The sequence below is a fragment of the Meles meles genome, chromosome 18 (assembly GCF_922984935.1).
Source record: "Meles meles chromosome 18, mMelMel3.1 paternal haplotype, whole genome shotgun sequence".
NCBI lineage: Eukaryota > Metazoa > Chordata > Mammalia > Carnivora > Mustelidae > Meles > Meles meles.
The window spans coordinates 61,406,293-61,427,964 of NC_060083.1; the positions used below are offsets into that span (position 1 = coordinate 61,406,293).

The window sequence follows — 21,672 nt, forward strand, 5'->3', positions numbered from 1 at the left end:
TTTCCACTCGGTTTGCTAAGAGTTTTGTTTGCTTGTTTTTTAAAATCATGAATGGGTAGTGCGTCTGGTCAAGTCCTTTTCCTGTATCTTTGGAGATGATCATATGGTTTTTCCTTCTTAGTCTGTCCATGTGGTGGATTTTGGCGATTTTCGAGTATTAAACCAATCTTGCATTCCCAGAGTAAGCCACACTTTCTCATGAACTATTTTCTCTTTCATACACAGCTGGATTCAACCAGCTAAAGGTTTGCCGAAGATTTTTCATCTATGTTCACGGGGGGATACTGGTCTAGATTTCTTTTTTTTTTTTTTTTTTTGTAATATATTGTCTGGTTCTGGTATCAGGAGAGTGAAGCCCCCATAAAATGAGTTGGGAAGTGTCCAAAATCATAGAAGATTTTGTGGGGGCTTGGCATCATTTCTTCTTCAAATCTTTGATACAATTCACCAGTAAAACCATTTTCTTTGTGTGAAGGTGTTTTATTTAGATCTTTTTAACAATTTTATTAAGGTGCAGTTGACTTTGGAACTTACCAGTTGGAAGTGTACATGACAGGGTCAACATTGGGGAAGAAATTAATCTCAGTCACTTGTGTTTCACTCCGTTCCGAAGTGGCTTTCGGGAGTTTTCTTTTTGCTGATCAGCTGCGCGCCGAACAGACGGAGAACTGTGGGGGCCCAAGTCACCCCGTGTGGCGTCCACATGCTCGCAGCTTCTCAGAGGGTCGAGGGCGGGTTTTTGGATCCTTGCTCCTCGCTTTGCGATGCCCTGTCTCCTCCTGCCCCAGGCTGACGCGCTCCTGCATCTCCCTCACGGCTCTCCTGGGACTGTTCTCGCCAGGATCACCAAGAACTCTGGGTCCTCCTTGTCGCTCAGTCCGCGGATATTTCTAGACCTTCCTGCTTGACCTCCCTGCGGTGTCTGATGGGTCGGGCTCCCGGCAGGAAACAGACGGCTCCAAATTGGGGTCGCTGAGGGGGCTTGAAGGGCTAGTTACAAGGCGTGAGTGAGCAGGGGTAGGGACACCACAAGGGGTCGAGTGGAATCTGGAGCTCGGCAGCTCTCAGGCCGGTGGGGGGGATGGGGGGCACCAGGGCAGGGAGCACTCGCTGGAGTACAGGCGGAGAGTGGAGGGACTCGCCTGGTGCGACCGCGCCCGAGGCAGCCCTGCAGGAGGGAATCAGGGACCAGCTTCCTAGGATCCTGCGGCCCTCGGAAACGGTCTCATCCCCGCAGCTTCACAGCCACACTAACGGGTCTAGCCCTCCTTCCTGGGATCCTCCTCCTGCCCAGCGATCCGGGGCGCCCCAGTGCCCAGGCAGCCGCGGGGGGGTGGGGGTGAGCACACACTAACCAAGCGAGCACGGGCTACTCGGACAGCATCCTCCCTTTACAGACGAGGACCCGACGGACAGAAAAGTTAGAGAAGCTGTCCCAGGTCACGTGCAAGTGTCGGGGCCGGGACTGGAGCCTGCGAGTGGCCTCCCAGCCTGTAATCTTAACCACCATGACCAAAAGAGGCTTCTTCAGATTCAGGAAAAGCGGGACTGGATGATTCATTTTCCAGAAAGGTCTTTCCCCATCTGCCGATGGTGCCTGTCCCGTGGGCTCCCATGGCATGTCAGACCCCAGCCCCAAAACAGAAGAACAGAGTGCACCCCTCAGACAGCTGTCCTGCGAAACCACCGCGGCTCTGGCTTTCCCGGCAGGCCCTCGGCCACCACCCAACCCAGACCAGGAGACAAAGAGAACTCACGGTCCCCTCGGGCACTTTATTGTTTACAAAACAGTGGCTCGGTTGGAAGGACACCATCCTTACACGGTAGCGGATACAGAAACCAAAGAACCCCTCTCGCTTTAAAGAGCTGAAAATCACCGACAGCGCAAATGCTCTTCAGGGCACCTCAGCAGTGGCTGAAAGGTCTCAACTTAGTGACTGTTCCGAGTCCTCCGACTCTCCTAATTCCGCCTCTGTCCTAAGAACTCACAGAGCCCCAGCACCAGTGACGTTCATCAAGGACGTGGGTCGGGGAGCCCGGCCAGGCCAAGTCAGAAAAGACTCGGGTCTTCCAGACTATGTCCAGCAGGAGCCAAGTGCCAGAGAAACGTGGCCTATTCTTCTGCTGCCTGTCCTGCCGTGGAAGAAACACACGGCAGGACAAGACGGACCCTCGCCGGGCTCCTTCCTAGAGTCTGTGAGAAAAGTGTGACGGCTGTTCCCAGGCCATCCCCCTCACATCCTCCTGAGGGGAGAGGAAGCTTTAGGGGAGGGGTGCTGTGGGCTGACGGTGGGGCCCTTCTTGGCTCCAGTCCTGCCTCACCTGTCCGAACCCTCTGCCTTTGCCCTGGAGCATGGAGAAGAGGCCAAAGGATGCAGACAGACAGGGTTTGTGCGACGTTTCCAGAAAAGACTGCAAAGCTCCCCAGGGAAGGGGGAACAAAAGGTCAGGGGACAGAAGCCATGGGGCCAGGCAGGCATCACCACTGGAGGACAGAGCCCAGCGCCCAGGACCAGGGCGGGTGTGGCAGGATGTAGGGTCCCACTTGGGTCAGGAAGTACAAGATAATCATTTGAGGAAGCCTTTCAAGGCATGAGGAGTGCTGGGGGCTGGTCACAAGAAGCAACGCTTCACCTTCGTATCCTTTGACCAAGGACTTGGAAACGTTAAAAACGTATCTCACCGACGGTCAGAACTTCATTCCAATCTCCTCGCCACTGGAAATGAAGTTGTTAACTGTGGGACTTTGCTCTGTGCAATCAGATTTGGTGATTCCGAGAAAGGAAATTGGTTTAATTAAAATAAGTTAATAATTACAACTTCAAAGTGCTGCTCGGCCACAGAAGTCTCCCGAACGGAGAATGGGAGTCGCCACGTGACATGGAGACTGTCTGATGTGAGGCGGAGGACCCGTGAGCGAGCTTGCGTCCCTGCCGCAGAATCCGGGCAGAGGCCTCCCTGGAGCGCCCTCACCCACCAGTCCTGTGATTCTCTGCGGTGTAGACAGACGCTTTCCCAGGAACCTGGAGAAGTGGATTTAATGCACGAGGTTCACGAAGAAGGAAGAAAAGGGGGTGGCCTGGGAGTTCCTGACCGGCGGGAACACTTCGGACTCGCTGTCTCGTTCCCAGAGGGGCACAGCGCTGGACGCATAGCAGGAGCTCAAGATACATTTATTGAGCGGAGGAACAAACAGAATGAGGAGAAAGAGAGGTCGGGGTGGGGGGGAGGAAGGGCGAGGCCAGGTTACAGGGGGGGCCCCAGCTCAGGGTGCCTGCAGGGACGGCTCCCGCCACCAGATGGCGGCGCACACACGGGTCGGTGCCCTGTGGGACCAGGCCGCTTCCCCAGCTCCCGGGACGGGACTCGGGGCTCCGCCACGCCACGCACCCTGGGGCTGAACTCCCTGAACCAGGCAAACACCTTGGAGTTCAGAAAAGGGAAAGAAAGCAAAACCAACCATCACAGAAAAGCGCAGTCTCTGGTTTTTATGGAATTCGAGTCCCGACGGAGCTGAAAACTGTCCACCTCCGGCCTCGCTGGTTTGAGTTTTGTCCATTTAAATAAACTCTATTCCTTCATATTTCACATCGCCGATCTTGGTCTCGGGCAGTAGGAAACGGCCGTCCAGTGTGAAAGCCACGATGTAGGTGGCGATCTTGCCCCCGTCCTCTTCAGACTTGAGGGCCACAATGATCTGGTCGTCGGTGTTGGGGATGAACTTGAAGGAGGAGAAGCCGTGCGTGGGGATCACGTCCCCCACGCGGCTGACGGAGATGTCGCCGAAGTCCTGGGCGGCGCTCAGGAGCAGGTTGGTGCCCTTGTGCTCGTCGTCCTTCTCGCTGTACCGCTCGTGGCTGGCCCGGCGTGGCAGGAAGAACCATCGCTGCAGCGTGTCACTCCAGCAGGCAGATTCGTGAATGAGGTAGCCTGGGGACACACGACAGACCCACAGGTCACCAGACCACCCAGTGGGCCCGGCCCCGCCCCACCCATGACCAGATGTGGGCAGGACGGTCCGCCATACGAGAGGTGCCCGCGGTGCCTCCTCCCCCGCACAGGCTTTATGCCGCTGACACTGCGAGGCGGTGGCCTGTCCCGTCCGTTGGGGCAGCGTCCCCACTCAATCCTCCTCAGACCTCCCTCTGTCCTACAGGCCTCTCCACCTGTCCTTGTTCTAGATTATCCAGAGTAACAAAGACCACACGGGCCCTTCTGTCCTCAGCGTCCCACCTCTGGTCACCCGTGGCCATGAGTTCTGCTGGCACCTCTGTGTCCCTGGTGCTGAGGAGCACAGAGCGGGGCCGGGGGAAGGGAGCGGGGTGAACGAGCAGGTTTGCTTTGTCAGGCAGAGGTCGGGGTCGGGGGAGAGGTTGCTCCGAGTTGAAAAGGAAGCAGCATGCCTTCTATCTGGGGGCGAAGGAGTGTCCTCAGCGTCATGCTCCCCAAGCCCAGAGCTGCCTGTCCGCTCTGAGCAGGACGACCCCCCACCACAGCTCTTGGAGGGCGAGGCGGAGAGCCAGCGCTCTGTTGGGGGCGCGACAGCCAGAGAGCTCAGCGGGAGGGGCTGCGGTCCGACACAGGGGGAGGCAATGTGTTGGGGCGAGTGAAGGAAGGGCAAATGGCTCCTCTGTCCCCAGAAGCCACTGGCCTGTGGGAGCAGCCATCACAGACAGAAATCAACAAACCTGAGCCCTGAACGACACTGCGGTGGTTTGGAAGCAAACGGCAGGAGAAAGCGCATGCGCAGCAGGCCAGCACCTGTCAGACGCCCCCCCCTCCCCCTGCAGGGCCACGCCTTACCTGGAGGCTGGATCCCTGCAGCGGCCCGCAGAGCGTTGTAGCTGGACACCCAGTTCTCATGGTCCACGCTGCCTCTGCAGCCCACCACCTTCACCCACTCTGGGTTTTCGTTCATCACCTCCCCCGTGCTGGTGGTCCACTCCTTGCCCAGGCCGCCCACATACAGATGCTCGTCCTTCACAGCCAGCCACTCGGCTTTGAAGCCTGGGGACAAGGAGACGAGGGGGCATGCCTGAGAGGACAGCCACCCCTCTGCTCCCCAGGTTCCCGTGGCGTCCGGCGACGTTGAGTGTCGGAGGTGACCCATGCTGGACCTCCCGTGAGGCAGTGGTGAGAGGGCAGGGGGCAGGACAGCCCGGCTCAGGGCTCCATTCCCAGAGGGTCGGCAGTCAGGCACCTCCCTCCGCCTTCTACGCTCTCCCCTCCCCACCCTCTAGGATGTCATGTTCTCTTTCGCCACTGGGTCCAGGAACCCTCCGCGGGGACGGCCTCTCCTAAACGGGTTCCAATGCCTCCTGCCGCTGGCAGGTCAGCTGCCTGCCCATCCGCTCCCAGAGGCTGCCAGCCGCGTGTCAATCTCCTCCCACCCGCACGCTGTTTCTCAAGTCGTACACCCCAGCTTCAGGACCCCTCCGACCCGGGGCAGAGGAAGCGTCTGCTGATTGATTGTGATTACCACGGCGGAGAGCGGTTCCTCACCACCGGGCCTGGTGCCCACGGACAGCAGGGGAAGTGCCAGCAGCCAGAGCTAAGAGGGGCTGGTGGGGCGCCCGGAGTCCGCGCCGAGCACTGTGTTTACTCGTTTGCCGTGAGCCTCATCTGCAGGCTGCAGGGCGCTCAGGCCGTGTGGGATGCTCCACCCCACCCCGCACCGTGTTGTAAATTGTGCTTGCTTTCCCAGATGCTCGGCAAGCTTCCTGCTGGCACCGAGGACCCAGAGCAGCGGCCCGCCCCGAGCAACGGCAGCAGCCAGCAGAACACTTCTCTGCGGGCGGCTCTGGAGGGACCTGCTGAGCTCCTGTGGTCCCAGCGGCCTTGCCAGCTCCCCCAGGTCACGTTCGAGAAGAGACCCTCTCCATTTATTGGGCTTTCCATTCTTTCTGATGACCCGACCACAGGGCAAGCCGAGGCTCTGCTTTCTTCCTGACCCAACGGAAACCCCAACTACGACGGCTGCCCACGAACGCCGACCAACTACAGCAGGAACCGGCAACCAGTGTCTTCTCTGAAACTTGCCCCAGATAGTTCCCGGCCCGCTGCCCCAGGCCTGGGCAAGCACCGGGGGGAGGGCTGGCAGACAGCGTGTGTCCCACGGGCCCAGCCGCCGTTCCTTTTCTGACCTGAGCAGGGCCGGCAGCATGCAGGTTCCTGGAGCGTGCGCACCCACCCGGGGCGCGGGGACGAGCACAGAGGCCTCTGTCCACGGCCCCGCCCGCACCCAGCGCCTCCCTGCCCCTTCCCGTCGGAGCTCTGGGCCACTCCGGCTCCCTCTCGGAGCTCTGGGCTCCCCCCTGCCTGAACGCGGTAATTCCTTTCCAGCACACAGCAGAGCGGCGGGTCACAGGAGTTCCAAGCTCGGATCCCCCTCGAGAGCAGTCGCTGCCACCCACGCACAGACCCTCCTGCTGCCGCGTTTGCAGAAAGGAGAGCTGGACAGCGCACGTTTACCTTCTCAGTAAAGTCTCAGTTCAAACTGGGAGCAATCTGACCCCACGGCTTAAAGGCACGCCGCGTGGGGCTGCCGCTCCCACATGCTCTGAACACCCCTGAAGACGTAAGAAGGGACTCGGTCCCAGGAGCGCCGGTGGACAGGGCCCTCCCACATGTCCTGGGAAGGAGCTGCTTCCTGGCCAGTCTTCTAGAACAAACTCCTACTGTGGAGACGACTTCGGTGTGAGGCCAGCGGGGGCGGTGGGGGGTTGTGTGGCTGTGGGTCGGAAGGAGGGAGATGGCTCTACCTGGCGGTCTCTCCCCCGGTCGTGTGACTGCTTCCCCACACGTGTGCAAGCCAACGCAAACCGGCCCCCCGCCATCCCGGCCGAAGCCGGGAGACCGAGAGGGCCCGACTTACCTTTCCCCACGGTTCCATCGCCATCGGACAGAATCACCCACGGCACGGCTCTGGTACCCTCGATCTGGTAGATGACCCCGGTCCGGTCGTCCACAGAGTAGAGTCTTCCATTGAAGACGATGAGCTCAGACAGCTCCATGCCCCGCCCCTTTTCAGCCAGGTGGGACTCGAGGATCCCATGGCCTTTGTCCCACTCCACGGCCACCCTGTCCCCGCTGTCTGACAGGGTCAGATAGCCCTTCTTCAGGTAACTGAACCAAGTATTTTCCTCTTGGGCTCTGGACTCTGTGTCCAAGTCGGCAATAACTGCGATTCGGTACCGAGTCCCGCCCGGCGTCCTCTGGGGGGCAGACAGGGGGTAGGTGTCATTGTACCGGTCAGCAGGTACCTGGCTGAGCCTCCAGTTGTGGGCGTTGGGTGCGGGGGGTCTGCCTGGGGGGGGCCGGTGTGAGTAGAGCAGCCAGAGGACAGCAGCGCCCACAAAGGACGGCAGGATCACTTTCCAGCGCGGGCGGAAGCGCGGGTCCGCCGCCTTGGTCATGGACGCCAGCACCGGAAGGCCCCCCACACTGATCCGGAGGGACTGCATAGGCTCATTCCATTCCAGGTGGCTGGAGGGCTGGACGGGCATCAGACCGAAGGGCAGGCAGGACCTGGGCACCCAGACAGAGAGGACAGGGGTCAGTGACCTGCAAAGCACAGTGGCTTTCCAGTGACTAGAAGGTGCACGGCCGAAGGCTGCCGTACCCACGACGGCGCAGCCGCTAGTTTGTGGACATTGTCACTTCCTTGGCTTAATTAGCCCGAGTCGAGCAATATCTTCATTTCCTCAGTTGGCAGGATGAGAAGTCCTGCCAAAGCAAAATTCTTCCCTCTCCTCTGTCTTGACTGGCAGACAGAAAGCTCAGTGAGGGCAGGTTCTGTGCCGGCTGGTGCTTTGCCAGCCTAGAAAGAGGGAACCGCCGGGGGCGAGGGAGGCAGTGGGGATGCTGAGGGGTCCGGGGGGCACAGGGCGCAGAGAGGGCCCGCTGTGCAAGCTCGTCAAACGTGATCTCACTCGGGCAGCTCTCCCGAGGGCTCTGCGCCCAACAGCAGCCTCCACATCCCCTTCCTGGGCATCTGCCACTCCCCACGACATCACGCTCCCAGGACAGCACACAGGGGAGACGTCTGCTCACCCGGGGAGTCCTGACTTCCGCCTGGGCTAGGATTCTGTAATATTAATATAAGCATAAAGCAGATTTAGGCTAAATGAAATACTTCTGTTTTTGGCTAAGTCTGTCCTCTGGCGCCCTCCTGTTAGTGCAAATGACAGAGGGACCAGCGTCTGACCGGCCCTCCTGGCCTGGAGCCTAGCATCGGCGCACCAGCCCCAAAGGACAGCTGGCCTCACCGGGGGCCTGGCTTGGCCTGGGACCCGGGCCCGCTCTGAGGTGCAGCAGCACAGCTGGGGGGCGGCGGCTGGCAAGGGCTGTCGCTCCCCCCTGCCCCCAGCTTCCGTCCCCAGCAGAGCATGTGGCCTGGCCGGCGAGGCCACTGCGGCGCCAGGTCCGCGTCTGTCTCAGGGCGGCTGCCAAGCTGGGGGGGCAGACTCGCCAGAGCCCTGGTCTGCGGCTCTTGCCCTCTGTCTCCAGTTGTGACTGAGTACGTCCCCGCCCAAGACAGGCTCCGGGCTGGACCACGCGGGCACCTCTGCCCCCTGCCCCAAAACCACCAACAACGGGACTTCAGGGGCAGACGCTCCTCTCACTGCCGGGGGGCAGCGGGCAGGGTGGGGACTGGGCAGCTCCGCACCACCCAGGCCTCTCCCTGCACCGCAGTCCACGCGGCCCGCGCACAGGGGCTGCTGCGGAGCTCCCGTCCACACCACAGGCCGCTGGCACCGAGGGTGGAGAAACATGGCAACGGCTCCACGTGGAAGCCAGCCCTTCCTCCTCTTGCTTCTGGGCAGATGTTTAGGTTTTGCCCATAGGGTCAGGTGCCCAAAAGGGACCTCTAAGGAGCGAGCAAGGCGCCAGGAGGGTCCCATGCGGACTGCGGGGCAGCGGGGCAGGCTCGGGAAACCCCCCCGCTCCTCCCTCAGGTGCTGTCCCAGCCTTCCCTCCTCCCCAGGAAGTGGCTCTGTCGTGGCCACAGAGCTGGTGGCTGAGCCTCCTCGGCAGGGAAACGGGGATCCCGGCCGCTGCCCCTCCTCGGCTGCGCCCAGCCCCGGATCTTCACAAACCGCGGCTGGGCCCAAGCCACCCAGCCTGGAGCCCCTGCGTGACGTGACCGCTGAGCTCTCGCCTCCCGCCTCTCACCCGCTGTTCCAGATTCTGCCGGGGTTCCTAACGCGTTGGGAACTTAGGATTTCCAAGTAAGTCTTACTCCCTCGCCCCCGCTCCTCCCTCCAGAACAGCGCTGCGGACAGGGAGCGGCCACATTCCCACCTGCCCGGGGCCAGACTTTCACCGGGAAGCTGTGACTTCCCTTTTGTGACTGTCGCCTGTGACAGAAAGGGGGAGGCGCTCTTTTCTGTGCGAGGCTGTTCTGCGACCAGAAGTTCTGAACCACGAGCCCCTGGAGCACCCCAGGCGCGGTCCCCAGTCTCCTTCCACAGCAGCTGCTCCGACCCAAGGCCTGTCCATTCGGTGGCCCTCTGCCCAGCTCGCCCCCGGCACTCACCTGCTGCCACGCCCCTCCCTGCTGACCTCCGTGCCCCAGAGCCAGAGACCCCGCGACCCACGCAAGCGGTTCAGACCGTCAGCACGTGTTGCAGGAGTGAACCCTCTCTACCACCGGGCCCCTGCTGGGACCTCACCCCTCTGAGCCGGCTCCTCTGCCGCCAACCGGCCGCCGCAGCTCTCGTGCACCCCTGCCCAGGCCGCTCCTTCTGCTGCACGGCTGCCTCACTTTCTTTCCTGGATGCCCCTCAGGGGGACGTGGCTGCCCGCTGCCCCGAGACGGCCCCGCCGGCTGCCCACTCGCCAACACGCCAGCTTTTGTCATTACTTCCGCTCTGCCTTAGCGCCGCGGGGCCGGGACTGGCCCGCCGTGAGCTCACAGCCCAGGTCCACAGTGGGGCCCACAGTGGAAACTCCGCACGCGTTTGCCGAAGGAATGACGACTATGCCCACACCTGCAACGGCCCTCAGCTCCAGCCCTGCCTCCCCCGCACCCCCCGCTGTCACACCGAGCGGCAGCCTGGTGTCATCACTGTGATGTGTCGTCCTATTGGTCCCTGGTCTGCACCCTCTCCATTCCTGAGTCACCATCCTGCCACTGGTCATCTCAGCACATCTCCTGCCTGCTGGCTTCCCGCAGAGGATGTCGGGCCCAGGGTAGAGCCCCCATACGCACACCTCACGCACCAGGCTGCCTGGCCCTGGTCCAGGGGCTCCGGGGAACAAGAGCCCCCATCCTGCCGCCTGGGGACGGTTCCGCTACGCCTGCTCTACTGGGTCCTTCGCCTCCTACGTTCGTGTCCAAATCTGCCACCCAAGGAGCCGTCTGATCGCCAGGTTCTACTCACAGGTGTGCTGAAAGCACCCAATGAATACTGTGGACGCGTGTCTATCCGTGAGCCAGCAGAGAACCACCCCCAACCCCCGGCACCTTGGCCCCTCCCTGGCCCTCACCACCCCGAACAGCACTGGTGAATCCCCGATTCTGAATGGAGAAAGAACCCCTTCCAGCCCTGAGACACCTTGGTCCCTCCCCGTCCCTTACCATCCTAGAAGGGCGGCCACCCCTCGGTCCCTCCAGGATACTCCATGTCCCACGGCCGAGCCTCCTGCCAGCAGGGACAGTGAGACTACACGGCCACACTCTTCCAGGTCCTCTTCCTCTCCCAGGTCTCTCCGCGGCCCCCGAGGCTGTAGCTCCTTCCCTGCCACCCACCCCTTCTTCCGCATCTTCCCTGAGATGACCTCAGGCTCCAGGGGCACAACCACTAGAGGGAGGGCTCCCCATGCCTTCCGAGCCTGCTCCCGGGCCATGAATTCCAGCCTCAGCAGGCCCAGCGGCCGAGCCTCCTCGTCCGCCTGTGGAAAGGGCTCCCTCAGGAATTTACTGGCCAGTGGGGCCGCTCCCAGACCTCAGGAGGCATCCCGGGCACAGCTGGGTCACTTCCTCCTCACATCCCGGCAGGCGCCGGGCCCCCTCACCGGTCTGGGCTGTACCCCAGCTCCAGACTTGGGTCCCATCTCGCCGTGGCCTCCTGCTGATCTAGGTCATCCAGGTCCAACCTGTGCTGTGCCACTCACCAGCTGCCCGAGCTGGCACCTCGGGGCCTCGGCTCCTCCACACGTAAACCGTGGCAGAATGGAGCCGATGCCCGGAGCTGCCGGCTGAGTCACGTGCTGCAGGACTCGGGCCAGGTCGCCTGCTCCTGGCTGCCCGCTCCCCTCGTCCCTTTGCTGGCATCTTTGCCCCCCTGCCCGGAGAGGAGGTAAACCCGTCAGGTAAACTGGCGCGAGCGGCTGGCCCATCCTGTAAGTAGAGAGCACGGCAGCCTCGTGAGGGATGCTGCGGCCTGCAAAGCTGAACGCACGGACTGTCCGTCGGTCCAGAGAAACAGTGTGCAGGTCCCGGCGCAGCCGCTCTCAACTCCAGCCTCCACACAGATGATGGCGTGATTTTTCTAAAAAGTGAATCCGGATTAAAGTTCTCTACTAGATCCCAAAGCTGGCCCACTAGAGGACGAACTCCTCAGCTGCCCCCCACCCGCCACTCCCCTAGTCAGTGCTGGGCGTTTTGTAATTCCACAGCCCACAGCCAAGCCCCCGTGCATGACGCTTCTCCCTCGGGGATGATGATCTCTCTGACCACACAGAACCATCTGGAAGTCCCTGGCTGTGCCATGATAGTGATGCTTCTGCTGTCCCTTTCCCACCCTATCCTGGGTCTATGGTGAAGGACCCCCTCCCTGACCAGTAAGCTTCCCTCCTGGGGACACCCAAGGGTGTCCAGGCCTCAACCCCGAACCTGAGTGTCCTTGCATCTGTCAATAAAGACTCCGCACGTGTGGCTCAGTCTAGGGTCTCGAGATGGGAAGTCAATCCGGGGAAGCCCAGAGGTGACCCCGAGTGTCCTTATGAAAGGAAGGCAGAGGGACATCAGACAGTGATGGAAGAGGCCACTGACCACGAAGGCAGAGAGGGGAGTGATGCGGCCACAGCCCAGAAGCACCTAGAACCCCCCAGAAGCCAGAAGAGGCAAGGACAGATCGTCCCCTAGAGCCTTGGAAGGGAGCACAACCCTTGATTTCAGCCCGGTGACGCGAACAGTGGATTTCTGGCCTCGGCACTGCGAGAGCGTGTGGTTTCCGGCCACCATGTTTGCGGGAACTTGCCACGGGAGCCCCGGAAACAAGTGCACGTGCTCACACTCGGCCCTCTGTGCCTCCTCCTCCTGGAACATTGCTCTGTAACAGCACAGACCACACCTTCCTGCCGCCATCGTCTGGCTTGGCTGGGAGCTCCTGGAGGGCAGGGAGCCGCCCGGCCCCATCACCTTCTGTTATTCAGGGAATGACCGCTTCCAGGCAGCGCGGAACTCTGTCCGCCTTCCAGAAATCCCTTTTTGCCACTGGAATCACTTCTCTTTGCATCAAAACCCAACCTGGATCGCCATCCCTCCGCTAAGATCCCAGGAGTTACTTTCATTTGGTAGTAGAAAATCAGATGCCTTTCTATTTGTTCTCCACGACTCCCGGCTGGTCCGCACCCAGAGCTGATGGTGAGCGGAATGAGAGCTTGTGTTTTTGTCTTTTTATTTAAAACCAAACACCCCCCCGCCCAAACTTCCAGCCATGCACGCGGCTGAAACGTGCCCGTGAAGGTTGAGTGCGAAGTGGACGAAGCCGCTCCCAGGAGAGGGGCCCGCGGGAAGTGCCGTCCTTGCGCACGCCCCTCGAAGCTCGGAGCAGCCCAAACCCTGGCTGTTCCGAGACAAGGCAGTCAGCCCCACCGTCTGCAGCCCAATGGGCTGATCTGGCGTCTCCGGGAAAATCAGAACCAAGCTGCTACGGGAAAATGTCGCAGGCTCTTTGATTGGCCAAGCGCACCTGTCCGGGTGGGCCGGCGCCCGTTCTCTCCTGCTCAGACACTCCCGGGGACCGCACCCCTGCTGGCTCCCCTTCTCCTGCTCCAACCACTCTGCAGGGCGAGGTCCCTGCAAAGAGCCACCAGGAGGAACCACCACCGCCCAGGCTGCTCCAGGCCCCACTTCCTTCCCCACTCCCCTCTTTTTCAAACAGGTGTCAAGGATGGCTAACCGACACCCCTACGTCTCTGGTTTCTTTCGCCAGCACTTCCTTGTAACTCAGGCCTGAAACAGCAAGGTGTGACTCTGTGTCTTTCCACTCCCAAGAGGGTCCATGGACTCCGACGGAGCGCCACTGCCGGGGAGACGTCCTGCCCGGCCCCCGGAGGAAGGGGCCACCCCTACCTTCTTGGGCCATCCCTGGGATTCTACAGAAGGCTCGGAAGGAAGGTGGCAGCCATTCCCGATACAGCCCCAACCTGGAGGGGCTCTTTCTCCTCTTCCTTCAGGTGTGTGGCCTGCGGCCGAACAAACAGGTTTAACAGCAGCTGCCAGAGCCAAACTCCTCCCTTCCAGGATCTAGGAGGGGCAGGAAGCGCAGCCTTCTCTGCCTCCCCTCTCAGGCTCTGCCTCCCCTCTCCGACTGTGCCTGTGCCCCTCAGGCCCTTTGTCCTGGACAGCGGCTGCCTCCCCTTTCCCACCGCGGTCTGTGAACTGACCGGTCCTGCGAAGCTTGTGTCCCCGGACAGCAGGCAGGTCAGAGTCCCCGCTCTGCTCGCTGGCTACGGGCACTTCCTGGCGGGAGAGGAGCGAGCTCCTCTTCACCCTGCGCTCGTCGGAGTGACACAAAGGGACACAGAGGCCCAGGGCTTCAGAGCCTCCGAGACTGCTGGGTGTGTCTCAGGGGAGCGATCACCAAACACCCAGGCTCTATGAACGCGTTGCCCGATCCCAGGCATTCTCCTGCTTGGGACTCCCCAAGGCTCCACTGTACCAGAAAAAGTTTCCTTTCAAATTTGGGCAGGGGTGAGAGGCAGAGGGCGAGTCACAGAAGCCACGTATGTCCTCCAGGGACTACCGGAGGTCCCGACAGCAGTCTCCTTCAAGGCCGGGGTGCCGCCGCCCCTCGCACTCCCTTACTCTGCATACAGCAGGCGCTCACGACTGCTTCCTGAAACAAGTTAAACACAGCTCAGGATAACTTCTTCAGCCGTGTTTCCGTCTGTAAACCTACACCTGAGGGGACTGGCGTTTCGACCCCGGCCTGACGCCGCACACTCGTTCATGGCCCTGCAGGACCCCCACTGCCCAAATCAAGGGCTGTGCTCCCTCAGAGGCCCCCGGAGAACCCTCCCCTGACGGCTCCTGCTTCTGGAGCAGCGGGCACTGCTTGCCTTCCACGCGGCAGCGCTGCGTCTCCACACCGCTCTGCCACCCCGCCCCCCGCCCCCCGCCCCTGTCTCCTGCTTCCTCCGGCCGGTGTGACACTGGGCCACCTGGACACTCCAGGATGCGTTTCCTGGTTCAAGGCCAGCCGATTAGCACTTTCCTCCCATCTGCTACCTTCGTCCCCTCTTGCCACAGCACACACTTGCAGGTTCTGGGGGTTAGGACGTGGCTATCTCGGGGAGCCGTCACTCTGCCAACCACAAGAAGGGGGACAGGGAGAGGATGTCCGGCTTTCCCAGGGGCCGGGACCGTGCACACACAGCTCTGTCCACGGCGCGGGCGGCACAGCTCCAGAGCCCCGCACCGTCTGCGCCTGTTCCATCCCGGGAGGGCCATGCACGCCGGTGTTGTATCGCCAAGGTCACACGTCAGGAGGACTTTCGGCGAAAAGCTGCCCTTCCAGTCAAAGCCACATCCCAAACAACACGGCGTTATCAGGGCTGTTTTCCAGAGAGCCTGAGAATAAGGGGACGCAATGAAAATCCCACCACGCACCTAGACCAGTGGGCTTGCACCTGCCCGAGCCCGTCTCCAGGGCGGGGCTCCCCGGACACAGCGGTCAGCACCGCAGGACGCACATGGCCCGGCCGGACCCCCTGTGGCCATTCCGGCAGTGCTGGGATCGCGCCCTTCCACACTGTCCCAGTGTCTGCGTGAGGCCTTGTTTCCCACGGCACGTCCCCGGTGAACACGGACTCAGCGGCACTCTGCCTGGGAACCCCGAGCTGCGAGGTCCCGGTAACGACCGCGCTTGTTACAGGAAAACGAGAAACAGACGGACACACTGAACACCTTCCCAGATCTCCCTGCTGTCAGGACGCTCTTGTCTAAGTAACTGTCTTGCTCTCACCAGGAGGAAAGCCCACACAAAAGCCCGAAAGCCGCAGTCCGGAGTATTCTGGAAGGAATAGAGCACTGGTTAGATGTCCCCTCCCGCGTCTCAGGTACCATTCCACAGATGTCTGCACGACACAGAAATGACATCCCGGTCACGGTGCTGATGCACTTCAGGGCGTCCGGCCGCGCCCTCAGATCTGAGATGCTGCTCCCGAAAGAGGAAACACTCAGGTGTGTGCGTGGCGCCCCAGACGGCCGCCGGAGGGTCTTAAGACTCCGAAGAAAGGGGCCGCGCACTTGTGAGGCCCCACACGGGGGGTGGGGGGGACACACCAGCAGAGCGAGGCGCGGCCCCGTCCCTGTCCAGGTCTGCCCGCACCCCCTCTGTGGTTCAAGGAAGCGTGCCGGATCGACAGCCGAAACCCACACACTCAGGGCAGGGCTGTGGCCGAGAGCTGGGGCAGGAGCCAGGGCCGAGGCAGGCTCTAGGGGGGAGAAGGCTGCTGCAGAGAGCACCAAACACTCAGACGGAGGGAAGGGACGGACAGACGTGGCTCAGATACACTTGCAAGTCTAGGACTTCCTCCACCGCCCCGGGGCACCCCACGCCTTCCGCGACGGGTCCAGCGAGAACACGGAGACCGCCCAGCCTCCAGGCCGCCCCTGAACAGACGCGCCCCTTAATGGAGCCCCCACCGCCCAGGCCCACAGGGAGCAGCCTGGCCATCGGCGTGCCTTGCGGCGGGGCCCGGAGGCCGGAACAGAAGACTCATTGAGGCTGCGGGGAGGGGCCTGGGAGGCCGCTGCCCGCGGTGTCCACAGGCCCAGGCTGGACTGTCCTGCCCAGACGCCTGCGGGCTGCGGCTGGGCGCTGGGGGGACATCCATCCCAATACCGTTCCGAAAAGGGAGAGGAAGGAGAGGCTGCAGCACCTGCTTCCTCTTCGGGGACCCTCCCGTGACCCTGTGCTCTTGCCGGTCTTGTTCCCTACGCTGAGGAGCCGGGAGGAGCCCGCTGACAACAGCAGACGCGTGGCCCCGAACCTACGCCCTGGAACACACGCTGGGGGACAACGTCGAGCACGTCCTCTGGGACAACGGTGACAAGCGGGGCTGGTACGCTAAGAGACCCTGGCTCCCTGGGCACACCAAGGCGTCTGCGAAAGAGCTGGATCTGGCAGGCAGGAGAGTGACAGCGAGTCCTGGGATCCGCCAAGCCTGGGGACACACAGGGCAAAGGGAAGGCAGCAGGCAAAAGGGATGAAGGAGGGGGCGCCACACCTAGGGTGAGAGGTCAGGCCAGATGGAAGCGCAGGAGGACGGCAGGTGGTCTGGGTACAGAAGGAAGGAAGGTGAGACCCGGGTTGGGGGAGGGTGGCCTGCTGCAGGTGTAACAAAGTGCCAGTCTGAGAGGGGAGGGCTCCCAAGTGGGAGGGGAGAGACCCAGCAATCACAGAAGGGGCACTAAAATCATGGTGGGGGTGGCGGGCAGGAAGGGGCTGGACTCAGGGATAGCTGTCCCAGTGAAAGGAGCAGTACTCCAGGGTTCACAGTTGTCCCATGATAGTCAGAGGGGGGAAGAATCCCTCAAGTCAGAGGGAAGAGTCAGAGCAGAGTAGGAGTCCCCTGAATCGGATGGGGGAGATGTCCCATGCTAGTCAGAGGGCATGGGAGTCTCACACTAGTCAGAAGGGACAGGTGTCCTGAGCTAGTCAGGGGTAGGAGGTGTCCTGCACTAGTCAGAGAGAGTAGGTATCCCGCACTAGTCAGAGGATGGAAGTCCCTTTAAGTCAGAGGGGGTAGGACTCCCACACTAGTCAGAATGGGTAGGTGTCCCACACTAGTCAGAGCCACTGAGAGTCCCACAAGTCAATCAGGGTAGGTATCTCTCAAGTTGGAAGGGAGAGGTATCCCATGCTAGTCAGACAGGGGAGGCATTCTGCACCAGTCAGGGGGTAGGGTGTCCCACTCTAGTCAGAAGGGGGAGGTGTCTCTCAAGTCAGAAGGGAAGGTGTTCCTCACCAGTGGAGTGGGGAGGAGGAGGTGTCCCTCCCCAATCAGAGGTGGGAGGTGTCCCGCACCAGTCAGAGAAGGTTGATGTCCCGCACTAGTCAGAGGGGGGAGGTGTCCCGCACCAGTCAGAGAAGGTTGATGTCCTGCACCAGTCAGAGGGGGGAGGTGTCCCGCACCAGTCAGAGGGGGGAGGTGTCCCGCACCAGTCAGAGGGGGGAGGTGTCCCGCACCAGTCAGAGGGGGTTGATGTCCTGCACCAGTCAGAGGGGGGAGGTGTCCCGCACCAGTCAGAGGGGGGAGGTGTCCCGCACCAGTCAGAGGGGGGAGGTGTCCCACACCAGTCAGAGGGGGTTGATGTCCCGCACCAGTCAGAGGGGGGTGTCCCGCAGTAGTCAGAGCCAGTGAGAGCCCCGCGAGTCAGTCAGCGTAGGTGTCCGCCGCAGGTTGGACGAAGGAGACCGTTTCTCGGGAGTCTGAGGGTCGGGGGCGGGACGTGGCGGGGTGGGAGGGCTACGGGGCAGACCCGTCGCGAGGGTCTCAGCCGCCACTCACCCGGTGCAAGCTGGCTCCGGGGCCCGCGGGCGGCGGGGCCTCCTTGCGGCAAGGCCGGGACCCTGCGGGCGGCCGAACTTCCGCCCGGCGCGCTCGCCGGGTCTCCGGGGCGCGCTCCCGGCAGCCTCTGCTCTGCGGCTGCGCACCAGCGCGAGCGGGACTGCTGGGAGTTGTAGTTTTTACTGCTCGGAGGGCGCCTCCGGGGGCCAGGACTAGAGGAAGGGGCGCAGACTTGCGCGGGGACCACCCCGCAGGCCCCTTCCACCGCTTTGTCCCGGAACACCGGCCCAGCCAAAGCGAGAGACGGGATCATTTCTCGAGTTGAGATTTTAGGACCTCTCGCCTCGCCCTGTCGACCCCTGTGGTCTCCTGGGAGGCGGGGAAGCGCGGACCCCTTTCTGCCACCCTCGTTATCAGCGAGCCCCTCTCCTCGGCCCTCCGATCTGCCACTTCGGAAAGCTGGTCAGCTGCCGGAGCAGAGATCAGGGCGCAGGTCTCCAGGCTTGGAGTGTCCTGGCGGGGGAGGGTGCCGGGGTGGGGGTGGGTTCCCTGCAGCGGATTTACAGTCAGGGAACCTCCTCCCAAATAAGGGTATCCAGTTCGCCCCGCTTCTCCAGTCCCCTCCCCGGCCCCTGCGCTATTTTAATGGAATATATTGCTCTCCACCTCCAAGTCCTGCAAAAACGCCCATTTTAGAAATAACGAGAAAAGCCCGGTCGCAGTGAGCTAGGCGAGGGCTGGTGCTCTGCGGGCCTGCAACTCCAGCCTCCGCCTGCGCGCAGTCACCCCAGGACCTCCAAGAGCCTTCCCTTAGGTAACAGATGCACAAGAGAAAAATTCAAATTATGTAAATGGTGTCCGGTGAAAAATAACCTCCCAGTCCCTGTCCTGCATTCCCTGCCCAGAGGCAGTCACTGTTCCTAGCTTCTTGCTGTTATGGTTAGAGAGATTTTGTGACACGCAAACAAATCACAAACGCGTATATTAAATTACTTTTTTGAAAAACCAAATGGAAATTTGCTATTTCCACTCGGTTCTGCATTTTCCGGGGTGGGGGGGGTATGGAAAGGGGACAAACCCCTGTGGAATTCATTTGTTTCTCATTATGCGAAACTGAGTTCTAACTATATACCATATATTACCACTATTTTAAATGATTCAAATCTTTTATTTTCTAAGATCTCTATATCTATATATGCCTCCCAGCCTGAGGCAGAAAAGGCTTGTCCTGCTCTCTGGAAAGGCCTCCAGACTCCTCCCCCTTCCAAACCCCCTCCCACCCCAGGAAGGGGATGCAATCTTGAATCACTCTCACGCTTTATGTTGTAATTTTAGCAAATAGGTATGTATCCCTCAACAATACGTATGCCGCTATAACTTGTACAAAGAAGGAAATAAAACCGTAGGCAATGGCCGGGAGATCCTGCCGCTACGCAGATACTGTCTGGCGTGTTTACGCGGCAGATCTGATGGGATTACATGTCTTCTCACTGCCGGATTGCGGGGAAGTTGTGTATCTTCCCCATGTTTTTCGGCCGTGTGTATTTCTTCTTCTGTGGATGCCCCAGCCTCTCAGTGTCATTCTTAGGAGATAATCCATCCTTTCCATGGGTATGCGTGCCATACCTTTTTGTCATAGATCAAGTTTCCATAAATACATGGGTCTGTTTCGGGGCTTTCTAGAATGTCATATGGGGACAGGTGTCTTCTTCAGTACCACGTCCTCACTCTTACCACTTATAATAAACCTTCACATGTTGTAGGACAATTCCCCCGCAGGCCCCTTCTACCTCCTGTCCACCCCTAACTTTTAGGGTTTTGAATGGAATCTACAGATGAATTCGGAGAGAACTCTCTTATGACGCTGAGCCCCTGCCGAAGAGCGTGCTTTGCCTTTCCATTTACTCGGATCTCCGTTAATGTTTTTCAGAAAGGGTTGTCATTTTTCGCTTCGCACCACAGCTTGGTCTGGTTGGTTCTGTCGAGACGTGTTTCCTTCTCTACAGAGCTGCGTCGCACTCCGCTGTGGGGCTGTCCCGTTATTTCTTGTACCAGGCCCCTAACGCTGTCCTTTTAGGATAGGTGTGATCTTCTTACATGACAACAATGTTTCAGGGCAAGTCCTTGCCCTCACGAGTTGGAACACAACTGTGAGTCCATCTGTAGGATTAATTGCTAGAAGGACAATTACTAGGTCAAAGGGGTTTTGTGTCCTCTAGTGGACAGACACCTGCTTCCCTGCCTTCCGGAGAGACCAGGCCCCGAAAGTGCTCTTCGCTGCCCGGAGATGGTTTAAATTCCCCTTACTTCCTCTGCATCCTTGGAGACATCACCTTGGCCTTCGTCCAGAACTTTTCTCTCCCCCTTTTGTTTCCATAACTCTACATAAAAGACTAAAAGATCTTCACGTTAATCACCCGTCTGTTTACTTATGTTCTCGCTCACTCGTGTCCCAGTGAAGGCTTGGAAGGGAGCAGTCCACCAGGGGGCCCTCCCATTTTATTTATCAAGTCCAGCGCTGCCTGTCGGTGACGGCTCTGGGTTATCTCTGGAAGGGCGGGAAAAGAACTCCGCGGTAGGGATGTAGACTCCGAGAGATGGAGAAACTGAGGCATGGGACAGTAAATGCCTGATTAGAGTCAGAAAGCACACAGATGGCAAAAGGCAGACTGCCAGTGTGCTTTCTTGCCCCTCTCGGTTTGTCTTGCGTTCAGTCAAGGGCGGCGGGGGGGGGGGGGGGAACCTTCCAGGGAAAGGCTTGTCCTCCTTAGACAGAAGGCTTCTCTGGGTGTGAGGGCCAGTGAAGCAACAGGCAGGTCTGTTCTGTCCTTGCAGCGGCCAGTCCTGATCCCCACCTGCCCGCAGCCTTCCAGAAGGCAGGCACTGCCATCCAGGAGCGAGGCGTGGGCCAGCGGCCAGGGAGGCTGGGTCTGGCCGCCAAGTTTCCATCTCTTCCAAATCTCCACGGAGACTCCCTCACCCCCGCCCTTGGCAGTGGGACGCTGCCATCGGCCTGCCTGTGGCCCCCCTCTTCCGAACAGAATGCAGAAGTTTGCAGTGCTGGTCTCTGCCCTCGTGGGACGGCTGGGCAGCCTGGCCCAAAATAGCCAGGACAGGCAGAATGCTGGGGCCACAGTGGGAAAAAAAAAAAAAATCACAGTGCTGCTAATGACAGGCTGTGCTTATCTGGAACCCAGCGTCTTACAGACGTTAACCGAGGTCACAGAGTCTTTTCCAGGAATGAGAAAACAGACCAGTGACCAGCAGTGATATGCCCAGGGAGAGAGAAGGGATTGCCAAACAGGGAAGGACGTAGAACCTGCTGCCTCCTGGGAAGGTTCTCTCCCCCGTGAGTCTCTGGCCTTCACGTCCTTTGAGCTGCCCTTGTCTGAGGATGTGGGGCCATTTGGGAAGGTTCTGGAAGCCGTTAAGTGTTTGGCCCAGACATCCTTGTGTGGGAGGTGTGAGCTCCTAGGGAATTCCAGGATGGGCGTGACCTAGAACCACTTGGGAAAACTGAAGAGAGAGACCTTGCGGGGGGGAGGGGCGCATCTGGTTGGCCCTGGCCTCTGACCCATCAAGGGGCTGACGAAATCTCCCTCTGGCACGGCTGCTGGCTTTGGCTTCTGATTTGTTAATTTTTGGTTTTTTTTGACCATGACTCCTGTCCTTAATTCTGGCCAGGACTTTCCAACACGGAAGATACTTGCTGAATTGGGAGCATTCTGCCCTCGTTGCCTGAGGGCACTACAGCCTGATGGAGGACCAGCAATCAGGTAATCTGCAGGACAACCCCACAACCCACCCCCCCCAACCCCGCTTGCCCAGCCTCGCTTTCCTACTTCCAGTTTTAGAGCAGTGAGGAAGTACAAAGAGCATTAGGGACCTGGCCAGCTCGGTGTTCGGGTGACAGAATTTGTTTCT

At 60.3% G+C, this 21,672-nt stretch overlaps 1 protein-coding gene across 2 annotated transcripts; it reads right to left on the minus strand.

Annotated features, from left to right (window-relative positions):
• Positions 1–1,753: 1,753 nt before the first annotated feature.
• CANT1 (calcium activated nucleotidase 1) lies at positions 1,754–17,887 on the minus strand. Of its 2 annotated transcripts, none has more exons than XM_045985545.1 (4): positions 17,749–17,887; positions 6,875–7,527; positions 4,804–5,007; positions 1,754–3,930 (listed from the first exon to the last, which is right to left on the minus strand). In XM_045985545.1, the coding sequence occupies exons 2-4, from the start codon at positions 7,503–7,505 to the stop codon at positions 3,560–3,562; spliced, it is 1,206 nt and encodes a 401-aa protein (XP_045841501.1). In that variant the 5' UTR covers positions 7,506–7,527; positions 17,749–17,887; the 3' UTR covers positions 1,754–3,559. The 2 variants fall into 2 exon arrangements, with proteins under 2 accessions (XP_045841501.1, XP_045841502.1); XM_045985546.1 differs by lacking the exon at positions 17,749–17,887 and adding an exon at positions 13,304–15,250.
• Positions 17,888–21,672: the final 3,785 nt, after the last annotated feature.